At 34.9% G+C, this 24,956-nt stretch overlaps 1 protein-coding gene across 4 annotated transcripts in view; it reads left to right on the forward strand.

Annotated features, from left to right (window-relative positions):
* CERKL (CERK like autophagy regulator) overlaps positions 1-24,956 on the forward strand; it is a 198,448-nt gene that overhangs the window by 48,384 nt on the left and 125,108 nt on the right. For 3 of the 4 annotated variants that reach the window (XM_004476869.5, XM_004476870.5, XM_004476872.5), the window contains exon 2: positions 15,863-16,105. The exons of the other annotated variant lie outside the window; for it this stretch is intronic. In XM_004476869.5, coding sequence (XP_004476926.2) covers positions 15,863-16,105 — 243 coding nt within the window. The remainder of the gene's footprint in view (positions 1-15,862; positions 16,106-24,956) is intronic. 4 annotated transcript variants of the gene reach the window in all.

Below are 24,956 nucleotides of genomic sequence, written 5' to 3' on the forward strand. Positions count from 1 at the left end.
AACAGAGTCTGGCATGTGGTAAATTAACAATTATTGAAAGAAAGAATGAAGCTCAGATCATATCTTTGTTATTTTTCACTCAAATATGTGCCATTTAGAAGACACGGTGACCAGTTTAAGCATAGTTAAATAGTACTTTGTTTCTGATAATGTTTGATTAGTGCTAGTTAACTAAAACACTTATTAGTGTTTGTAATATCAGAAACACTTAGTGCATGAGTCATCTGCTGACACAATGCCCATTACCCACTTTAGTGTGTGGTAGCATAACTGGTAGGACTCTGTTTCATTGATTTGCTATTGATTTGGCATGTAACTTTAGGTTACGTTTTAGTGTAATTTGATGCCGTTCTGAATGCACTTTGTCTTCAAACATTTTCAAAAGGTTAATCAAGGATATTCTCACTATTTCAATACACTTAAATTGAAACTTAGTATTTATTCATTTTAAGTATCATTTATAGAATTAATTGAAAATAAAGTGTAGTGAAAAATTTTTATAAAAAATATGCAAATGTTGATATCTATTTATATCCCTTATATGAAGGAACTTCTCTCTAAGGAAAATGTGAGGCATAAAGTGCTTTCCTGACATATGTCTTAGGTTTGGTTGAGTATCTGTAGAAGAAAGTTACACATGAGTAGCCATTATTCTAGCACCACTTTCTCCAGTGGTTCTCCAGCTAAAAAGACTTTGTGTACTTCCAGAAGATAATTATTTTAATTTCTTACTCTTCTTTATTAACTTCAGAACCATAATTGTGTTTAAATTGATGATCTGTTTTGAAGGAGATACAGTAAATTATTTAACATTCCTTTTCAATCACACTTGTGATTTGCATATTTTTTTCAGGAGAACATTTGAAAAAATAAAGGTAAAAGGAGAAATGGAAGAATTATAGTCTTTTTTTTTTTTTTAAGATTTATTTTTATTTATTTAATTCCCCTCCCCTCTCCCGGTTGTCTGTTTTCTGTGTCTTTTTGCTGCGTCTTGTTTCTTTGTCTGCTTCTGTTGTTGTCGGAAGAATTATAGTCTTAATGGGAGAATTATAGTCTTAATGGTATTTTTAAAAGTTGACATGTTAACTATTGACTATAACCCTTCCTCAGTATGAATTTTTATTGCTTTTCTCTCATGAACTAGACAAAGCAGATATGATTTTTATTTTTTAACTCATATATGGAGAGAACTAACTTTCTTTTCTAAAAAGGATTTATTTACTATGATAGATTTTTTTTTAGTTTCATTAGAACTATTTTAAATACAAGTGGTGATTTGCTTTCACCCTTAAAGTTAGCAAACATGCCTTAAGTAGTGTTTTTGAGTCTTTGTATCTGACCGCAATGGCTTGTATTCAACACTGTTCCTACTAGACAAAATAAACATGGATACTTCTTCTGCCACAGAAGCACAGGTGGACATCTTGGTAGCAAGCCCCATGTGGTGTGACACATGGCACAACCCAACATGGGGGCAAAGAGCATGCAGCTTGAGCTAAGAGTCATTTTATGGTTACTTTGCTGTAGATTTGTGTTTTTCTGTGGAAAAGGCATTATTCAAGACATTTACTTAGTACGGTGTTTATTTTAAACTAAATGCTCTCTATTACAACTTCTTAAAAATAGTCAAGACCCAAATAATGCAACCTATTTAGAAACCAAACTTCTTCTTCTCTGTCCCTTGCTATCTATATAAATATTTTTTGACTCTGCCCTTTATAATGTTGGCACCCTGTGCATATTAGATGTAATCAGGGCTGAAAGGAAACTTGAATCCATCTGGAAGCAATAAACTTTTCTAAAAGACTGCACAGTGTTATTTAATCCTGTGACTTCTTACTGTGAGTGAAATTAAGGTTTGATGCAGTTGTGTCACATCGTATTGATATCAAATTTATCTTTCTAAAAAAAACCTAACCATATTACAGCATAGAGGAGAGGATGGCTTGCTGTAATCCTATAAGGTACTTTGCTTTGATTACATGCTATATAGTGTAGCTAAATATATATAATATTTAACCTAGAATGTTTTCCCCTAAAATTATCACATCTTCAGGTAAGACTTTCTTACCTTTTAATTTTGGCCTCTTATAGCACTACTTCTGTGTCAGAAATTAGGTTACAGTGAGAAGCATGGAGGAAAAACTATTATTTTAAACATTTTTAAATTGGGAACATACTTGTATAAATATCATAGAAGTAGAGCACTAAAGTGAAGATATTGAGCTTATTTTAAAATATTAGACCCTTTGAGCCTATTTAAGACTTTTTCAGAAAAGACTTAACTTCCTCAAATTTTGACTCCTTAACTGCTTTTAAAATTTTGTTTTATTTCAAATGTGTAGGTAAAGGATCATATTTTGTGTGACTTGGAACCTAAATTTTATTAACTGACTAGCATAATTTGTGAAGCGTGTTTGTGTAAGTCTATATGTTTATTAAGACTTAAAAATGTTTCTTTAATTCTTGCCTAAATCAATAATAAATACTTCAGAGAATTAGGAAATTTGACTACATTTTATAAGTAATTTCCTTGTAATTTCTCTTTCTTAGTGAATCAATTCTCTTTAGACTTACAAAGCCAAACATGTTTGTCAAATATATGCTTTTAATAGTGGAAGTGAAATAAATGCCCATTTCTCACATACACCTAACATATTAAAAATAAACATGAACTTTGTCTCAAATATTAAGTTGGATTTTTAGATAAAATATATGCTATATTAAAATAATTTCATTTTCTTTTTTCTCCACTGTCTAAGCCTGCCAATACTCATCAAATGAATAAATAATGGTTTACAAATTTTTTTTTTAGAAGATACTGAATTTTGTGTAATTGTCTTAAGATTGATTTTAGATGTTCAGTGCATGTAGCTTTGGGCAATTTTTCTTTATCTTCCATTCTCCCATTTTCCCAGAAAAATCCTTGGACCACCGGTGTGCTCTCTCTGACTTTGGGAGGGAATGCTAATGATGAATTCAGGTGTCCCATAGGCTGATTATGTGAATCTCTTCCAGGTTCATTTCCAGATGGTCAGGTTTGTGGCATTCTGTCCCTACTATCTTGGCTCCTCAGATGAACTTTTCTTTCTGGTGCTGGGGCTAGTCTTCATCAAGGAAAAATTGCTACTTCCTTAGTCTTTGAAGTAAGCGTTTCTACTCTCTTCTAACAACACAGATCTGCCTGTGCTGAATTCAAACATCTTGCATTTTTGAATAGTTATTCTGAATACTGTCTTGCTTTTGAGGAGCAAGTAATGACAGAGTTTGAGGGAAAAACTGATTGGAGTGCTATAAAAGAGAGCCTTTTACATTTCTCAAAGTTTCAAAATCCTTTGGATAATCTAGAGCGCTGCATGATATCTTCACTGTGATTACTGTGAGTGACGAGGAGATTTGACCTGCACAGATCGTGCACTGGTTGACAGTAATGATGGAGGGAAAAGCAAAGTAGGTATGATTCCCTTTGAAGTTGTTAGAAGAAAAGTGTCAGTGGGATTGGATGGTGAAATAGATGTAATGGCCTTTACCAAGCAGGAAGCAAGTGCTTAGACATCATCCTTAGCCCGAGGCAGTAGAAGCCATCATGGTGGTTCAGATCTAGTTCTGTTCCCATAGTTCAGCAGGTTCCAGGCTGAAAAATTTAAGATCCCCTTAGTCGTTGTTCTCATAGAAACAGTTGGCCCTAGAGGCTAAGTTAAATTAATATTAGCGTTCTAATATATGCAGAAAAGTACTTGGAATGTTATAGGTGTTCAAATATGTTAAACAAAAGTAACCTTTTGGGCATAACCTAAATTGTTTCCTTGTCTCATTCTTTCTCTAACCAAACCCCCAACCATTTCTTCATGTCACCATATAATTAAGATGAGAGAAAAATACAACTTTTTTTTCTTAAAAGGCTTTTGAAAACCTTTGCCTCCCACTCTCTGTTAAGTTAAATTTCTTATGTGACTAAATTTTAACTAAGTAATTGTAAGCCATAGGAGTTCAGAGGGGTTGGAAAATGGATGTTTCTTGGAGATGTGCTTTGACAAATGGTTAATGTTTAAAAAGACTGGCATCAGAAAGGCATTCTGTTTACTGAAAAATGGAAGAACAAAGAGTCAAAGGTACAAATGTGTATTGGATGATTAAGATATTATTCTGATTGAAAGTAAATATAGCCAGTAACAGCTTTTTATTGGGAGCCTAGCCTGTATTTGAAGCATTGAGCTAGGTGATGAGATACAGAAATTGGAGGCAATAAGGATGATGAAGATGTTGTTCTAGTGAATTGCTAAGAAACCAGAGAAAGAAAGACCAATTACCACATTTCTAAGGTTTATGAGGAATCTGTACAAAGATTATCTGGAGTAATATGAACTGATAATGCCAAAGAAACGACTAGATCATAAGAGTAAGATGCATCATTTAAGGCCATATTTTCTGTTGGTGCCATTATCAGAAAATCCCTGTTGATGAATGATTTTCCTAAGGAAGTGAGATGGAAAGAGACAAAAAACAAAACAAAACAAAAACAGATGTAGGCAAATATATAAGTATACAGTAAAGTCAAGGAGTAAGTGGTTTCCCAAAAGTAGTAGCACAATAGTTCCCTTCCTTAAGTGAAAATGATAAAACCCAATCACATTGCATGATAATCATGTTTCAGTTGTTTCCAATATGAAATATTTAGAATTGTACTTCTATTTCATATTTCAGATGTAATAGATATTTGTTACAGAGTCTGAAAATAATGTGATAATAAAATCTTAGTTATCTGATGCAAGTTGGTGAAAAATAAAGCGCATGCATCATTTCATCTTTAGGCTATATTTTCTAAAGAATATGGCTCTCTTCATGACACTATATTAGGGCTCCTCAAGTTTTCTGGTCTTAGGACTCCTTTCCACACATATTAAGAAGTCAAAGAGCTTTTGTGAGTTATATCTATTCATACTTCCTATATTAGAAATTATTTTAAATATCGATTCATTAAAAATGATAGTAAAAGACCATTACAAGCTAACAAATTAAATTTTATTAGAAAGAACTATTCCAAAACAAAAATCCACTCTTCTCATAATTTGCATTTTTGAAAATCTCTTTACTATCTGGCTTAACAGAAGACAGCTGGACTCTCATCTTGATTCTTCAATCGGTTGTATGTTGCATTGGTTGAAATATATAAGGAAAATCTGGTTTCACAAAGATGAGTAGTTTGAAAAGAAAAGTAGTTTGAAAAATTGAGAAATAGTAATTTCTTAAAGATCAGTTAAAATGTGGATCTGAAAATTGATCAGTAAACATTTTATTATCAAATTGTTATTTATCTGAGAATTATCTTTCACTTTGGATCTCTTGCCCTTGCATGATTTTGTAAACATCCTGCATTAGCAATTTGGAGAATTTGGTTATGTAGAAATAACTGTACAATTAGTCATACAGAACTTCAAATGTTGACACATTTCATTATACAATATAAGAAAAAGATTCATTAAGACCACTACCAATCTCATCAGAAAATTCTTTGAAGTATTGGAAAGCTGTCATGCTTATGGTAGTGGATACAAGTTTTACAAAATTCCATTTTTTGCTTGAAAGCTTGAATTTTATCATTGATAACAAAGGTTCTCAGTTGTTTTCTTTGAAGCGAGTGACTCATTTTGTTGCTCATTTCCCAGAAAATGTTTGCCACATATTCAAGTCTGAACACCATAGTCAATCTTGAAGGAAAAATGGTGTTCCACCAAAACCAGTGCAGATGCATTTCAGCAGTACAAGTGCTTTTCCTGGAGAAGACCATTGAGTTCCATTTGTAGCAGCAGAAATATTTTATGTAAACTTCCCATTTCATCACACATAATATTAAAAAGAAATGTACTTAGGGGTTGAGATTTTTAAAAAAATGTGTTACTGCTTCATCAAGGGCATTCTTCAACAAAACTGGTCCTCTGTATATTTTAGCTATGAGTGTGAGGTAGTGACGAATATAGTGACTACTAGTAAAATTTGGTGTTGCTGCCTTGATTCTTGCTAATTTGCCAGGAGTCTTGCTACTATTGCTTTTGTACTATCAGTGCAGATGCCATCTTCAGTATTATATTAGTATTATAAACATCCTTTTGACCTCATAGACTTTCTGAGACTATACAATTGCTGGTGAAGGCATTTAAGTTTATCTTAAATATTAAATGATCATCTTATTTTAGAAGTTGCTCTTAATATTTGACAGTACAAAGTAAGTATATTAATATTAATAGTAAAGATTTAGGGGAAAAAAACTGATTTGTGGAACATGGGCAAATTATATATCAAGAAAAAGCCATAGGCGGTGAACTTGGCCCAGTGGTTAGGGCATCCATCTATCACATGGGAGGTCTGTGGTTCAAATCCCGGGCTTCCTTGACCCATGTGGAGCTGGCCCATGCGCAGTGCTGATGTGCGCAAGGAGTGCTGGGCCATGCAGGGGTGTCCCCCGCGTAGGGAGCCCCACGCGCAAGGAGTGCGCCCTGTAAGGAGAGCCGCCCAGCGTGAAAGAAAGTGCAGCCTGCCCAGGAATGGTGCCACACACATGGAGAGCTGACATAACAAGATGATGCAACAAAAAGAAACACAGAGTCCCGTGCTGCTGACAACAGCAGAAGTCAGAAGTGGACAAAGAAGAAGACGCAGCAAATAGACACAGAGAACAGACAACTGGGGTGGGGGTGGGAGATGGGGAGATAAATAAATAAATAAATCTTAAGAAAAAAAGAAAAAAAAAGAAAAATCTATAGAGCAGAAGATTGTCTATGAAAGGAAGTGGAAGTGGCCTGATCTTTCTAGTATACTGTTCTTTTTTTAATGTCATTTTTTGTGGTATTTGATTAATTAAATGTAATTTTAAAATGCTAGTATAACTTTGAATATCATAGGCATTAGGTATAGATCTGGATAATGAATTGGAATGTTTATTTTCTAAATTTAAAATCTCCAAACCAGAGTAATATTTAAATTTTCTTGACTGATTAGTTCATTTCAGACTTCATGCAAAAATACCTGTATTCCTCAAATGTTTTTTAAATTCTTTAAGAGAATTGTCTAAGCTGTCTAACCATGATTGAAATAACTACATGGACAAAATTACAAATGGAAGGTCATTAATTTTTTTTCTTTTGTATGCTAAAAATGGGTCTTTAGGGCACTGGATTGGCAAATTGTTTCTCTCTCAAAATGATGAGTTAAAAATTTCCTGAAAATTTCCTCTAATTCTTTTACTAGAAAAGATTATTTCTTCTTTGTCATCATTAGTATCTGAATGTGTTCAGAAACTTAGGCTTTTCTCCTAACAAGTGTTGAGTCATAATTCTTGAGGCTAGTAATGTATTATGATGAATTTTCAGTCAACCACAGGAGCAGTCCTATTTGTTTAAATATTGGTTTAACCTGATTATTAACAATTAAATTATATTTTCTTCTTACAATTAAAGTGTATTCAAATTTGTTGGTCCCTTGCTTCACAGATTTATCTCAGTATGTGGTATATTCAAACAGAATTTTGTATTTTTAATTAGGGGATTAGATAAGTAATTCTGAAGAGCCAAAACAATTGTTAGAAATCACATTGCTTAACCATCTAATATACCATCAGTGTGTGCATACCCTGTGTTGTATGAGCCATCTATCAGGCAGTTTGTTTTTCAGGCAGTATTTTCAAAAGTGGACATGTGCAGAAACTGTGAGCACAATTAGTGCCAAGCAGATAAATCCAGCTCTAATCCTGTTTACGGTCTGCATCAGACAGATGTGCCAAGATTGACTTAGACAAGCCCTCGGCTTACAGTAATATTTTTAAAATGCCATTCACTGTTCTATTTTTGTTAAACCTTTGCTAAATATTCTTAAGTATTGTTGGTTTTACTCTTCTTGTTAACCACTGTAACCTACTTTAAGCAGGTCCTGCTTTGCTCTCTTGGTGACAGAGTAGCCTGCCAGGAGAGGTTATCTTTATTCCCCATAATTAAATTGACTTTTTCCCCTAAGAAAATACAACAATAGGAAGTGTGTGCTGAATTAAATAAATAGCATGATATCCAATAGATGTATACTTAAATCCCTTGCAAGAACAGATGGTCCCCAGGATCTCTGTACGTAATGTGAGAGGACAGTTAATGCTCTGAAATGACTTGCTATAACCAATATGATACTAAAGAACCAATAGATTTCAAATAATAAACCACATGCCACAAAGCAAAATTATAAATCATCTGGAAGGATTTAATGCACATAACCTGCAAAAAAGTTTCTATACATGATTTCCATATTTTTATCTATTGTCACATCAACTCCCGATTTATAAATAAAATTTTTCTTCATATTTTTTTTACCAGTAGAGATGTTTTTACCTAAAAATTGAGGTAAAATTAAAGTTATTTAAAATATGTGTCTGTATATGTGTTAGGTTGCTCTTGGACAAGCAGCTTTTGCATGCAGTTATGAAAACTTTTATTTCTATTCGTAGCAGAAATGGTTGTACTATAACAGAGGTGGCTAGCATGGTAATCAGAGCAACTGTCCTGTGAAAATTTAAGCAGAGGTAAGTAATCTTACAAAAAGGTATAGGTAAGTGGTCAATATTAATATACCCTTTGATCATATTTCTCACAAATATTGCTGTATTCTAATATTGTCCTGAGATTAAATGTTTTGGACTGGGGGTGGTGGTCAGGAGAAACGGAGACCTTAGATTTTTAGCTTATCCTATCCCAAGATCTCTAGAACCTTCAACCTTAACTGGCGGTCACCCTGAGGGCTTTCTGAAGAGTAACCTGAGGCACCTTGGATCTTAGTTCCCTTTGGTGTCTAGAAAGCAAGTGTTCTGCTGCCACCTGGAGCTAGCTGATCTGCTGCTCATATCTTAACTTCAAAAAAAAACCCACAAAGACATAGTAAAGTCCCACCTAAGCTGATGACTAATAAGCGATATTCAGACGGTACCAAGCTGCTCTATAAAAACATTTTAAACTCTAGTTCACGGAATTCTAACAAGTTTTATTAGGAAGATCATATTCAGAATGACAACATTTTTTTATCTGAAAATTCATGTTATATGGAAACAGTTATTTTTACAATCCAGTGAAGGATGTGATTAGAGAGCACTGGACAGATTTAATCGTATTGCAAATAGTTAATAATGTCAAAATGAGTGATGGTTTGGAATTTCTACACGGGGAGTTATCACCTGTGAAATTTAAATAACTGCTAGGGTAAAGAGAGTACTGAACTCCGGATATTGTTAGATATTTATAAATTATTTGATTCCCAACTCAGTTATGCTTATTTTCCTTTCATATTAAAACTAAATATTTATTCTAAAGCTATAGTTTTCCCTTTTAGTCTTTTGTCACATTGGCAGAGACCATTCATGTGAACATCTCAGATGTTAATATCCGGGCACATGCAGGGAGAGGGGATTGGAAGCCTGAGCAGGAAAAGCAGGAAATACTACTAGAGTAGTTACAGCATTTTTTAGAATGTAAACTGCGGGTTCCGGTTACTACAAGCTAATCTCTCATTTCCTTCTTGAAGGCCACCCCGGTCTCTGAGCAACTGGCCAGTTATTTTAAACTTTTCCTTTTTTTGCTCATTTCCTAAGGACTACTAAAAACAGTAGGCAAATCATTGTTCTGACTCTAACTCACTAACTTGGACTGGATTTAAAAATGGATAAAACTTGTGGATGGAAGTTGTTCACTTTGAAGGTCCTTACATCAGGCTAACGTTGTTAAGGAGTTGTGGTTAAGAGTAGCCAAAGTACCAGAATTCGAAGTTGGATCTGCCTCTCCCAGATGTATGACCATGGGCAAGTTCCTTAAACTCTCCATCCCAAGTTTCTTCTAAGAAAAAGCATTTACTACCTAGGATTGTTAGGATTGAATGAGATAATACATGCAAAGTGCTCAGGGAAATACCTGGCATATACAGTACAGGCTCACTAAATGTTAACTATCATTAATTTTTAGAAAATGGAATTTTTTAAAATTAAATAAATAATCTGATCAGAAACGATTATAGGATGAATATAGGAAAGAATCTTTTCAATTATAGAAATATTTTCATGGTAGAAAAACTGAAAATACAAAAAAGCAGAGTAAAGGGCAATCCCACTATTGTTAAGCTTTTGCATGCATACTTAATATATATGCATGTGAAAATATATTACATAAACATTATGTATTCAATATATACATGCAAAATAGTAATGGAAATATGTTGTGGTATTTTGGGCTTCTATCCAGCCAGATTTCTGCATTTTAATAGCTGGATAGCATTGTATTTTATGAATGCACTTTATTTTATTGAACCAATAGTTCAATTAGGTTGTTTCCAAGTTTTCACTCAAGTAATGCTTTAGTAAGCAGTCTTTTAGCTAAATTGTGCATATTATTTGTTTTCTAAGTATAAATTCCTGCAAATGAATTGCTGGGTCAAAAAATATGCACATTTTAAAGGTTTTCCCTTTTCTGCATTTTAAAAATCTTATCAAATGTAAAGTTGATCATAGAAAGGAAAAGTATGGAGGTTTATATGAAATATAATAGCTTCTTCCCTTCTTCATACCTCTCTTTTAATAGATAACTAATGTTAAGTTTGTTGTACATTTTCTATGTGAGTTTATTTTATTTCTTCTTTCAATGAAATGATCAAATCTCTCAAATTACAACTTGCTTTTATTCCACTTATTCATACTGCTTAGCATGGATGTCTTTTCTGATCAGAACACAGATCTAATTTGCTCATTTAAGTGCTGCAGAAAAAACATTTAATTTATTCAACCGTTTTCTTGTTGAAGAACATGAATATTACTTCAAATGTTTTTGCCATTATAAATACTGCTGCAATTAACATTTTGAAATCTTTTGATACATATTCCCAACTTGTTCTCCAGTAGTTACCATTACTGAATTCCCACCAGCACTGGAACTGCTTCCCTTAATCCTCACCGACATTGGGCATTATTTTTGATCTTGTGCCAATCTAAAAGACAAAAAATGGTGTCTTGTTGTTTTAATTTGCATGTCTTTGATTACTAATTAGATTGAACTTTTTCATATGTTCATCAACCAATTTGCATTTCTTCTTTTGTGAAATGCTGGCTAGGGTCTTTTATGTACTTTCCCCTTAGAATGTTTCTGTTCTTGATTAAATAGATTACTTAACTGTCATATGTTGCAAATATTTCTGTCCATTTGGCCTTTGCCTCTGACTTCCCTTTATGGGTCTTTAGGACTTTATAGGCATTAAATTTTGTTTTATGTTCAGTGTCACAATCCCTATGTTTTCTATGTGGTCAGGCTTAAAGAGGACTTTTCTAACTTTCTTTTTTTTTTTTAAAGATTTATTTATTTATTTATCTCCCCTTCTCCCTCCACCCCAGTTGTCTGTTTTCTGTGTCTGTTGTCTTCTTCGTCCGCTTCTGTTGTTGTCAGCGGCATGGGAATCTGTGTTTCTTTTTGTTGCGTCATCTTGTTGTGTCACCTCTCCATGTGTGCAGTGCCATTCCTGGGCAGGCTGCACTTTCTTTCGTCCTGGGCAGCTCTCCTTACAGGGCGTACTCCTTGTGCATGGGGCTCCCCTACGCGGGGGACACCCCTGAGTGTCAGGGCACTCTTTGTGTGCATCAGCACTGCGCATGGGCCAGCTGCACGCGAGTCAAGGAGGCCCAGGGTTTGAACCGCAGACCTCCTATGAGGTAGACAGATGCCCTAACCATTGGGCCAAGTCTGCTGCCCTAACTATCTTTCTAATCTGGAAATATTTTGGTATATGCTATAAGATAAGGTTCTATATTTTCTCTTTGAAAAGAGTAACCAGCTCTAAGTCGCCATTTACAGAACATTTCCCATTGAGTTGAGATGTCACCATTATTACTATAGTGAATTTTTAAATGTATAAAAGTGTTTCTCAGGTCCATTCATTTATCAAGTCCTAGATGTTTCAGTTATTATAGATTTAAAATATATCTGCTAAACGTGTTTGCCCCTAATACTTTACTGTTGTTTTTTTTTTTAATTTTAAAGATTTATTTATTTATTTAATTTCCCCCCTCCCCTGGTTGTCTGTTCTTGGTGTCTATTTGCTGCGTCTTGTTTCTTTGTCCGCTTCTGTTGTCGTCAGCGGCACGGGAAGTGTGGGCGGCGCCATTCCTGGGCAGGCTGCTCTTTCTTTTCACGCTGGGCGGCTTTTCCTCACGGGCGCACTCCTTGCGCGTGGGGCTCCCCCACGCGGGGGACACCCCTGCATGGCAGGGCACTCCTTGCGCGCATCAGCACTGCGCATGGCCAGCTCCACACGGGTCAAGGAGGCCCGGGGTTTGAACCGCGGACCTCCCATATGGTAGACGGACGCCCTAACCACTGGGCCAAAGTCCATTTCCCTACTTTACTGTTAAAACATTTTCTTGTTTAATATAGTATAGGAATTCCAAGAGAATTTGCAAATATTTTATCAGGTTCCTTGCTCCTTCCATCAGAGAAAATGCCATTGAGATTTTGATTAGAGTTGTATATTATCAGTAGTTAGTTATGAGAATACTGACATGGAAAATATGTAATCCTGTAATTGTTATGTCTTCATTTATTCAATTCTTTGTCTCTAAGTAAATTTCTAAATAATATAGGTTTATTTTTTCCCCATGCAATCCAGTACCATTTTGCTAAGTTTATTGCTAGATAAAATATTTTTCTTTGTTGATAATTAACTATTGTAGGATCTTTTTGTCCTCATTCTGCTTATTTTCTGAGTATTGACATATTGCTAGCCAGTTTCCTTACTGATACTCTTTTTAGTTCTAATGATTTTAAGTTAATTCTTTTGATTTTACAAATATATTATTTATAAACAGTAATAGTTTCTGCTACCACTCTCCTTTTCCTGCCACTAATTATCCTCTTTTCTTTTCTTTTCTTTATGTATTGTATTGGTTAGGATGTACAGAGTAATCAGCTATAATAAGGATGATAATAGGTATACTTGTCCAGTTCCTGGCAAATCTTCTGGTTTTCACTATTAACTTTGATGGTGGCTATTGGTTTAGTAACTTTAAATTCCCAATTTACAAGAGGTTTAAATTGGAATAGTCATTGAGTTGTTAACGCAAAGAAAAGTACACAGGTGGTAAAGAAATCAGACTCTACTACAAGGACTTCAAAAGAAAAGGAGGACTTTATTTCATCCTTAAAACTTTTTCTTCCCCTCAATAGCTATTCTGTCTCTCAGTCAGTCTGTCTGTGTTTCTTGGAGCTCCTATTGGTTATATATTTGATAACATAAAAAATTATTTATATGTGACATATCATTACCATATTCTGAAATCAGTCTAGAAATTATTTGTAACATAATATAGTAACAAACTAATTCCAATAATATTTGAGAGATTCTTATAAATTAGTAAGAAATAAGCAACCAAATAGAAATAAGGAAAAGCATGTATAGAGAGGCATTTCTTTTAAGAAATACAAATGAAAAATAAATGAAAGGATATCCATCTCTACTAATGGTGTGATTGACTGATTTTTGGAAACCTACTCACATTTATAACCAAGCTTGTAAGTTCCTTTAAGGTAGGATAAATGATTGAACTTATCTGTACATATTCAGCTATATGAGGCAGACACACCCAGCAGCAAGCTTCCTTAAAGTAACTGAGACACCATTTACCATACTGCCCATTACATATCATAGAAGGAGGATTTGTCAAGACTTTTGACAAGACTGCTTCCTTCCATTTTTTAAAAAGAAATATTTTTAAATTTTTTAAAAAGATACTTAGATTACTTAACTCTTCCATTAAAAAATGTAGAAAATTCTCATATGCTCCACTCCTACCCCTTCCACACTCTCCCACATTAACAACATCCTTCATTAGTGTGGTACATTTGTTACAATCAGTGAACTTGTATTGGAGCATTGCTACTAAGTGTGGATTATAGTTTACATTATAGTTTAAACTCTCTCCTGCACAGTTTTCTAAGTTATGACAAGATATATTATGGCCTGTATCTGTCATTGCAGCACCATTCAGGACAATTCCAATATCCTAGAAATGCCCCCATATTACACCTATTTTTCCCTTCTCCCCTCCCTCAGAATCTCTGGTGGCCAATGCCTCCACATCAATGATAAAAGTTCTTCCATTGCTAGAATAACTATAAGTCTATAGCAGAACAACAGTAAGTCTTCTCTAGTCCATTGTTTATTCCCCAATCATGAGCATTCTGGGATGGTGACGCCCACTCCACCTCTAACTGAGAAGGGGCTTAGATCTCATGGGGCAGATGGATGGTACTATCTTACTTGCAGCTGTAGACTCTCTCTTTTCCTTGGGATGGTTGTTGTCCATCATCTCCTTGTTAGTTGTCCTGGATGAGTCCAGTGAACTGGAGAGTAGGTGCTGCAACTTGGTTGAGATTCAGGGCCCAACTGGAAAGCCCAAATTTAAGTCTCTCAGACATAAACCTTTCAACTCTAGTACTAATTTAAGTTCAAAAATAAGGGGCAGAAAATAAGAGCCAAGAGTAGTTCCTTCCATTCTTGATGGTAGGGGAAGGGTAAAAAATTTCCCTGGTTCTTCCCAAGTGTTCTAAAGCCATATGCCTACCAGCTCACCAGATGAAAATAACTGATAATAAGCTAAATACAAATATATGTCTGAAGACTTACTATAGAAGAGGTTTTCCTTGTGAATATTACCATACTGTCCAGCTTTTAGTTTCTAATTCCGTTTTCCCAAAAGAAACCAAGACCTCTTGAGGAACTCGGGATAAACTTGAATATTATACTGCTATAAAAAAGAAAGTTTATTTTTAAAGGGGTCTGGAGTTTTGAGCAAAGGAGCCAAATTGGAGGGATTCTCACTGGTCAGTTTATGACAGCTTTGGGTATTAATTGGAAATAAGAATTTTATTTAATTGGAATGTTGTATCTTTAAAGGGTCATAACTTAATATGATCAAAGGGAACAAACAATATAAAATATACTAAAAGAATATGGTCCAGGGACTCTATCAGGGAGTCAGTGAAGTAAAAACAATTTTTGTATTATTAGCAAGAGTTATTTGCTGTTTTAACTCACTTTCTCCCAAGGATACAGTGGAGTTTTCCAAAATCTTTGTGACACCTGATGACAGCCCTGCCCTGATGATAGTGGAGTGAGTGCTTTATATTCCTGTGTTTTAGAAACTGTATTGGTTTTCATCTCTAATTCAATGAATATCAGTATATATATAACCTACATAAACAAAGTTTACTTTGGGATTCTGAGACCAAAGAGTTTGAAAACCACCATACTAGAGAAATTTGTCTTACTTCCTTAGGTTAATCAATTAGTATTTAAAGAAAAGATTGCAGTGAACCATGCAGTTCACAATGGCATGTGGAATATTTTAGCTTAATGAGCCCATCTTCTATTTTGCGCATTACCTGGAATGTATAGATCCTTTCCTTTACATATTGACTCAACAACCTGTCATAAACTCAATTTTGTTAGTGTAGTTTACTGTTATTTCTATTTCTTTATCCATATAAATACCAAAGTAGTCTATTGCATGATTCTAATTTATTTTTATTGACATGTTGCTTATGTTCTTGGAATTCTTCATACGTTGAATATCTCAGATTCTAAGTGTCCTAAGTATGTGGCAGGGACTCTATATATATTCTTTTTCCCCCTAGTTCTTGGGAAAATAGAAACAATTTTTATTTTCTTCTCTTCCTATCTTATAGAAGGATAGGCTTAAGGTCAATCAAAATTAGAAAGGATAAAGTATTTTTCTGGGTGGTCATTATTCTACGTTTAGGATATGGACACAATGATTTTGATAACATTAATTTCTTTTCAGGTGATTCCAAGCTTGATTTGCTATGTAAAGAAGAATTTATTGAACTCAAAGACATAATCTCTGTGAAACTAAAACGGCGTTGTTTTGCTGAACAACAGAGAATTGGTACTTTACTAGGAATCACACTCTTCATCTGTTTGAAAAAGGAACAAAATAAATTAAAGGATTCTACAATCGATCTTATTAATTTAAGTGAAGATCACTGTGACTTATGGTTTAGAGAGTTCAAGAAAATTTTGGCAGGTAAGTACTCCATTATGGGGCTTTAAATCTAGTTTCATTGATGTAGAATATTAGTGTAAACATGATATTATATTTATGAGTATAAGCAACCCATGAATGTCTGCTTTCATCTTGGGTAATCTGAAAATACAATTCTTAAGTAATTTGGATAATTTGAGTTTATTTTTTCTATTACTGTCTCTCTCTTGAGCTTACATTAAAATGTTTCTTCCACCCACACATTGACGGTAAATGCAAATATATACTGGATAGCCTGAGAATAACAGTTTTCTGAAGATTATCTTTAAGGGGCCATGATTTATATCCTGCCAATTGAGAGTTACCTATTTCAAGTTAATTTTTTTCTGAAAGTTAATACCCAAAGATGAGAATATTTTTACTAGAATATATCTCCTAATGAATTTAGTGTATCTAGAACATCCTGATGGCATGTATATTTTATAAATATAAATATATTTAAGTAGAATGCATGGATACAAATATAATGCCATTTGGGTTCCTAGAAATTATCTGCTAGTTAAAATAAATCCAACTGAATCTTAGGATTGATTCGCCCTCCCCTCAGATTTTCCAATCTTGCTTGCTTTCCTTTTAGCCCATTTCTTCATTTTTGCCAGACTGCGATCAGGGTGGATGGAGGTAGCTGGTATAGCTGCTGATGGCTCAGTTTGGGTGAGGTAGGTGTGAGGAAGGAATAGGCACATGATGACATCAGGGTCTGGCACCATTGGTACCTGGCCTGTGAGGATCTATCCTTTGCAAGGACAGCCGCAAAAGAGCTGAAGTGACACTCCATTAAAGCTGGGAGACCCTGTAACTAAGTGGCTCCTTCCTGTCTTGTTAGCCATTTAGCCATTATTGTAGTTTGCCAGGCTGCCATGACAAATATCACACAGTATGTTGACCTAAACAACAAGCCTTGTTTTAAAGGCTAAAGGTCCAAAATCAAAGTGCTGGTTAGACCATGCTTTCTCCTTTAAATTTGTAGTGTTCTGGTGCTGGCTTGCTGCAATCCTCAGAATTCCTTAACTTACATCTCTGCCTCCTGCCACAGGACAATGTCCTTGATCTCCTCTTATGGCTTTTCTCTGATGGTTTCCACTGACTTCTAGCTTCTGGAGCCACTGGCTGCCTCTGAATTTCCTTTCTGAATAACTCGTAGGGATGTCTTCATTCAGTTTGGCCACACCTAAATGGGATCATAGATATCTTATTCTCAAATGAATCCACACCTTAACTGATGATACATCTTCAAAGGGTCCAGGGTCACAGGAATGCAGATGAAGATTAAAAACATGTCTTTTCATTGGGGTACATATTTCACTCGATCACAGTCCTTTTACATCAAGGAGATCTGATGCTTTCAAAGAGGCAGGAACCCACAGAGGCCATAGTTTAGTTTATCTCTTTGAAAGCAGAGACCATCTGTATTTAGCAAAAAGCATTACACTTTATCAGTCAATCTGTTATAGTATTGTTTTAAACTCACTTCAGAAGATAAAGTTAAAAATAAAGAATTAATAATTTCAGTTGAATTATATTTCCTAACATGACCAGGTACTCACGAGGCATATTTGGTCTATAAAATAAGACAATATCATATGACTAGGAGGGGCAATGTTCTTCCTTGTACTGGAGGTCTGAGGAAATCTCCCTCCCCTGGGGCTTATGAAGAGTTTGCAGAGTGATGTGTGGGGCAAATTCTATAATATATATCACCCATAAAACCAATAGCAAGGAAGTAGAGGATGTAACAACATAGATCAATGTAGTAAAAGCAATTTTATAGGAGCAGAGGGACTACTCTGAGGGACTTGTCAAAATAATCCAGCTATTTATTCAGCTCAGTGAATGATGTTCTATTTTGATCTAGAGTTAAAATCTAGGCAAACTGAAAGATGAATAAATTCCATATCTTATAGACTACTATCCTAGGGGAGGATTATTTTTTGTACCCGTGGTTTTGATAAGAGTTGGAAGAAATAGAATGTTTGGAGTCATATTCTCTGACAGGGTCCTGGAGTATAGAGTGATTTTGCTGATTAAAAGAAAATAGATTGCTTTGGTTTAAAATTGATGAAAACAAACAAATCAGGGTAAAAATCCCCTAATGAAAATGAAAGAACCTAACCAAGGTAGTCTGAATAACCAAACTGCTACTCCTCTGCACCCAGGTGAACTCAGGAAGTCCTAGCGGAGGAGCCAACTCCTCCTCTGGCTCAACTTCATTATCTAGGAGTAAATAGTCTAGGCTCCAGAGCTCTCTCTCAAGTGCTGTACTGTATCAGCATTTCTATTTTAAGCTTCCATTCTCAGAACCTTTTTCTTGATGTTTCTTTCACTTTTAAATCCATGCAATCCAGAACTTTAATAAAGTCTCTATCTTCTGAGAGTCAAATAAAGTTGTTCAAACCTCATTCTACAAGTTGATGGAGCCCTGTATCCTTCCCAGTCTTCGTGGGATGAGAGCAACTGTTTTCTTTTCTTGGTCTTCACTGGCTCTGATTTCCACTGATTTGGGTCTATTTCTGAATTATCTTTCTGTCCCACATGCAATGTCCCTATTCTGTGCTATATACTGTACCAGTGTGGCAGATGGTGATTGTTCATTGATTAAAAAAAAAAATTCCTAACCCAAGGAATTTGTAGCTGAAGCAGACTTAAGTTTGGAGGTGATGGTTAACAGTTTACATTATAAAAATCCACACGACTTAACAATCAAATACTAGATTTCCCTAGTCTACGTCCAAAGACCTTGTATTTAGCTGGTTTTGCTGGCAGAACCAACAGATTTAAAAGGAAATTTGTCACTGATTTATTTTTGAATTTTGCCTTCGTACAGCAAATGGAATTTTTTTTCCTGCCAGTCTTTTACATCCTTTCTCCCTTTTTTCTTCTATAAATAAGATCAACAAAAAGATATTAAAAGGGGGAGTGGACATATAGCTCAGTGGTTGAGTGTCTGCTTCCCTTGTACAAGGTCTCAGGATCAATCCCTGGTTCATCCTTTAAAAAAAGAAAAAAGGTTTAAGTGGTTGGTCTTTTAGTCTAATTAGTCCAACAATGATAACTTGAGTATAGTTTGGATATTAAGGGTTACTTTCAAATATACAGATTTGTGTTTTAAAGTACAGTAATAATTAAAATGTGACTAATTCTTAAGAGAAGAACAAATTAGTAACACTAGAAGAGGGAAGAAGGTAACTACTAAATACATGAGATTTTTAAAACTAATTGCCAAAAGAATGGCTGGATGAAAGTGGGTTTACAGGTATAAAAAAAGAGCCTTAAACTGTTTCTATTTTTATTTGAAAATGAGCAAAATCTCTTTACATTCGAATTTTTTGAGCACAGTCTCTTGTTATTTTCTTAGTTATGGAAAAGTCACCATACTTCTATTGACTAGAAGGCAGTATAGTTTGGTTCATCCATCAGCCATTTTTGTCAGTCACTGTGGTAAGTGTTGAGATACAGAAATCAATGAGATATAATCTCTCCTCAGAACATTCTTGCCTTGGGGGACAGACAAGAAAACTCAATGTATTACAAATGTATTGAGGTCCACAATGAAGATATGAATATATTGATCATTGATTCAGAAAATGGTTAGGGCTGGTGGTTAGTAATGGCTGTACATACTTCAGCATAGTCATTTCTGCTTTTCCATACCAGTGATACAAAAATTAATATGCATAACTGTGGTGATTTGGAGCTATGTATCCCAGAAAAACATGTTCTTACACTTAATTCATTCCTGTGGATGTGAACCTTTTGAAGAGGTTTCTTTGGTTAAGGTGTGGCTCAACTCAATCAGGTTGGATCTTAGTCCTATTAGTGGAGACCTTTATAAGCAGAATGAAATTCAGCCAGCTGGAAATCCACAGAGGGAGTGACCAGAAGTTGAACATCAATGGAACTCAGAAGAGAAGGGGAGGCCAGGAGAGGCTGCCACGTGCATTGCCATATGACAATACGACAGAGGAGTCCAGGACCAAGAATCATTGGCAGCCAGCCGCAGAACACCAGTTTTTGGGAAGAAAGCATCTCCTTGATGACACCTTGGTTTGGATTTCTCCTACCCTCAAAACTGTGAGCCTATACATTCCTGATGAAGTCAACCCATTGCAAGGTATTTACTTGAGCAATCAAGAAACTAAAACAATAACTTTTTAGTTATTATGGTGATCCAGTTTCTGCATAGTTAGATTTCCTGGAAATATTGAATTATCACCTCCAACCAACCTTTTCTCTAGAAACTCTTAACTACATTGTAAAACATAATTCATAGGCTTCAGATAGGCATCCACACAGGAGGACCAAAGTAAGTATCACTCAGGTGATATTTAGGACCTCTGAGAACTGAAGGATGTGAAGGAACTAATCGATCTCCAGTGACAGACTTGACAGAGGGCTATGGAAGCAAAGAAAAATATGAAACTCTAAAGCCCTAGGCCCAAGAACCTCAGAGAATGGTGATGTCATAAACAGATATGGTGAAATCAGAATACTGGTTGATTTGAAGGAAACACATTACATTGTAGAACCTTTTGGGATATGTTACAAGATCCAGTTGGAGATGTTTATCAGGTTGCCATTTTGAGAGGAATATATAAAGAGGTGAAGGAGATTTGAAAGGATGGGAGTAGCTGAGAGGTTGGAGAGGAATATTATAGAATTTAAAAAGCAGAGGACAAAACTATAGAATCTACAGGTGGGGGATGCTCATATATTTAAACAGGGGGAGAAGACAGAAGAAAAAAATATATGGAAGAGATGGTTAAAAAAATAGAATAGCCTTTATGTTATAGGACTATTGACTTTTGTTATGTTTAGAATTTGCAAACTTATTTGTAATGTTTGATAGCTAACCAGAGACAATTAACAAGGATATTTTTAGCATGCATTTGGTTGAGTTACTTCTACTGTCATGTTTTTTTTTGCTTCATTTCTAAATGCTAATTTCATAAAGTACACACAAATAAATGAGTCAGACTTAATATATTTTGTCCTTGTAATGTTCTTATCTATTTCAACTGCCTCACTCATTTTTCAGGTATGAAAAATGAAATGAAAAAAAGAAATACCTGCTTTTTATTTTTTTTACATACCTGTTTTTTATTCTTTTTTACATAAATGTTACATAAAAAATGTAGGGAATCCCCATATGCCCCACTCCCTATCCCTCCCACACTTTCCTTCATTAAAAACATCCTTCAATATTGTGCTTTTTTATTTTTAAGAATGGTCTTCCCTAGTTTGAACTAAGTATCAAATCTGTACCCCACACAATTACAGTGTTGGTCTATATAGGATGTGCTCCTTAATAGCAAAAACCAGAGCTTTTTAAAACATTAATTTTGTTTAACATTTGTCATCTTGTATAAGAAAATCATAATAAAATGTTATTGTTGTTTTTCCAAGCTATATCATCAATGCTATTACCATGAACCCATCAGAATTTTCTTAGCAGGAGAACAGAATTATGTGAAGCTTTTAAATATGCTGCCAAATGATGCATTTAAGAAAAATTAAACTGGAAATAAGTATTGTAATGATTATTTTTAAAATGAGCAGTTACATGTCAAAAGTATGAAAGCTTCAGATTTTTGATTGTGTGTTTGAATTGGCAACTCTTGTCTCCTTAGGAATAAGTTATTTTGTGCCTGAAATATGGGTAACTTCTTTTTTGAAGCACTGATAAAGTGATTTAAGTCTTTGTCATAAAAACAAAGACTTAAATCACGAGTGGAGTTGGAGGATAAAAATCATGCATATCATATTTTTACTACAAAATATATTAAAAATATATTTTTACTACAAAATATATTAAAAATAATGTAGAAACTGATTAAATATGCATTACCTCATTTGCATGTTAATATCAAAGTCCAGTCCCACTGGAGCTACTGTGTCCAACAAAGCTCATGTAATGTCAGCCTCCTGTAGCGATTTCAAACTGGACTCTGTGGAGTGTCACCACCATATCCCCCAGGACCTGCCTCACTGGGTGGGCTAATGTAGCTCCTTATTGATATGTTTTATATTAAATGGTTCTGAGGAAGGCTACGTTTGAAAAAAAAGTTCTAAAGCTAAAACATTTGAAGATCACTGATTTAGTCATCTCTAAATTTGATAACCAATTAGCATACTATAATCTGCTATGTGTTCTTTATGACTTCCAGTTTTTGAGACCTCATACTGCCTTTTAACTATCTAAACGTAAGCTCATTACGGCAACTACACATTCTGAACTCACAGGGACTATTCACGTAACTTTATTCTTTTCAATTAAAGTTATTTACTAAATATATAACTAAATTTATTTTTACTTTCTATACCTTAAAAAGAGATCACTTATAATAAGAAACAGTATATTTTATCAAATCAAGGATTGGAATGGAGTTAAAAAATAAGTTTACTTTAAAGTTATGTCTTTTTTTCCCTTCTCCCTTGAAGTTTCCATTGCTTTCTGAACTAGCCATTGAGCAGAAAACAGTGAAATTAAGCTAACTTCTATTAAATTCGAAGTGACTGGCAACCCTGTTAAACTCCTTAAAGAATACCAATCTATTAATAGATCTTTTGAAACCAAACCTCTAATGTCATCAAAGTTGTTATTGAAAATATAAATGTATGGACACATGATTGCCATATTAAATTTGTTTAATAAAGGAATAAATATTATGTATCTAGAAAGTACCACTTTGACATTGTAAGCCATTTCTATCCCAGCAATTAACAGTGTGAAAAATTCACCTAGCGAGTCTGTAAACACAACAAACTGAGCATTATACCCCTAAGAACTTGACATAATAGAACAAGCGGAGAATATGAAATAAATGCATTTTAAATGATCAAAAGAGAAATTGAAAGCATAAGAATACGATGCTATCCAAAAGGATAGCATTTTTAATGTTTTGGTATTGTTTGGTAATCGATTTTAATGTTTTGGTATGATGATAGCACAACATTGTGAATGTAATTAACAGCACTGAAATATATATCTGAGCATGGTTAAAAGGGGAAACTTTAGGTTGTATATATGGTAATAAAATAAAAAACTTTAAAAATGCCATGAAACTGCACTACACAAACCACAAACCTTAAGTTAAACTATAATTTTTTTTTTAATTTTTTTATTTTTTATTGACTTTGTAATAATATTACATTAAAAATATATATGTGAGGTCCCATTCAACCCCACCCCCCCACCCCCCCTCTCCCCCCCCCCAACAACACTCGTTCCCATCATCATGACACATCCATTGGATTTGGTAAGTACATCTTTGGGCACCTCTGCACCTCATATACATTGGTTCACATTATGGCCCATACTCTCCTCTATTCCATCAAGTGGGCCCTGTGAGGATTTACAATGTCCGGTGATTACCTCTGAAGCACCATCCAGGGCAGCTCCATGTCCCGAAGACGCCTCCACCTCTCATCTCTTCCTGCCTTTCCCCATACCCTTTGTCCATTATGTCCACTTTTCCCAATCCAATGCCACCTCTTCTATGTGGACATTGGATTGGTTGTGTCCATTGCACCTCTATGTCAAGAGGAGGGTCAGATTCCACCTGGATGCTGGATGCAATCCTCCCATTTTCAGTTGTAATCACTCTAGGCTCCATGGTGTGGTGGTTGTCCTTCTTCAACTCCATCTTAGCTGAGTGTGGTAAGTCCAATAGATCAGATTGTAGGTGCTGGAAGTTAAACTATAATTAATAGTACAGCTATAAAACTGTGCTTTCATGAATTGTAACAAGTGTTCCACACCAATATAAGGTATTGATGGGGTGGTAAATTGGAATCCTGTGTTTTATGCATGATTTTTTTTCTGTAAACCCACAAGTTCTTTAATAAAAAAATTTTTTTAAGGTAGATAAAAATTTTGATTTACCTAATAACTTACTGGAAGGAAGTAAAATTTGCTTTTGTATGGAGTAAAAAGGATAGCATTTTTTCTGTGATGAATTTCATTTAAAAAATTTATCCTTAGGACCTGATGTCCTGGTCTGAGAATTCATAAGTTCTGATGAAACATGTCTTGGTGTGTGTAGCAGTTTAATATGGTTATGAATTCCAAAAATAGATATTGGATTATGTTTGTATTCTGGTCTGTACCTGGGCATGATTAAGGTATGATTAGGGCTTTGATTGGGCCACGTCATTAGGGTGTTGCGTCCCCAATCCTTGGTGGGTGGGACCCACAGATAAAAGGCAAGACAAAGGACAGAGTTGCAGGTTTTTGATGTTGGCGTTTTGATGTTGGAGTTTGATGCTGAAGCCTTAAGCTGGAGCCCCAGGAAGTAAGCACACAGAGGAAAGAGAAGCAAACCCCAGAAGGGAGGAACCCAGGAAACCTGAACCCTTGCTGACATCAGCAGCCATTTTGCTCCAACTCATGAAAATAGACATTGGTGAGGGAAGTAACATGTTTTATGGCCTGGTATCTGTAAGCTCCTATCCCAGATAAATATCCTTTATAAAAACCAACCAATTTCTGATATTTTGCATCAGCACCTCTTTGACAGTAAGAAAGAATGAGCTCTTTAGACACTATTAATGCCATTTTATACTTGACATGAGTGACAGAAAGCAATCTTCCAAAGGGCTTCTGACTGGTCTCTGTAGCAATGTTATCCTAAGGGAAGAATATTTTTTGCATGTATATGATTATAATTATATTTAACAGCAAATAATTGGTGTTCTATAGTAGAAAATTGTGTTCCTGTTTAAGTCATTGTTAGCCTATCTTGAGAATAAAAATTAACAGTTGTACTCATTCCCAAGTTATTTCTGAATTTTTTCAAATCCTCTTGCTAGGAAGAAGCACAACCTGCTGTGTAAC

Source organism: Dasypus novemcinctus, chromosome 7 (genome assembly GCF_030445035.2).
Source record: "Dasypus novemcinctus isolate mDasNov1 chromosome 7, mDasNov1.1.hap2, whole genome shotgun sequence".
Lineage (NCBI taxonomy): Eukaryota > Metazoa > Chordata > Mammalia > Cingulata > Dasypodidae > Dasypus > Dasypus novemcinctus.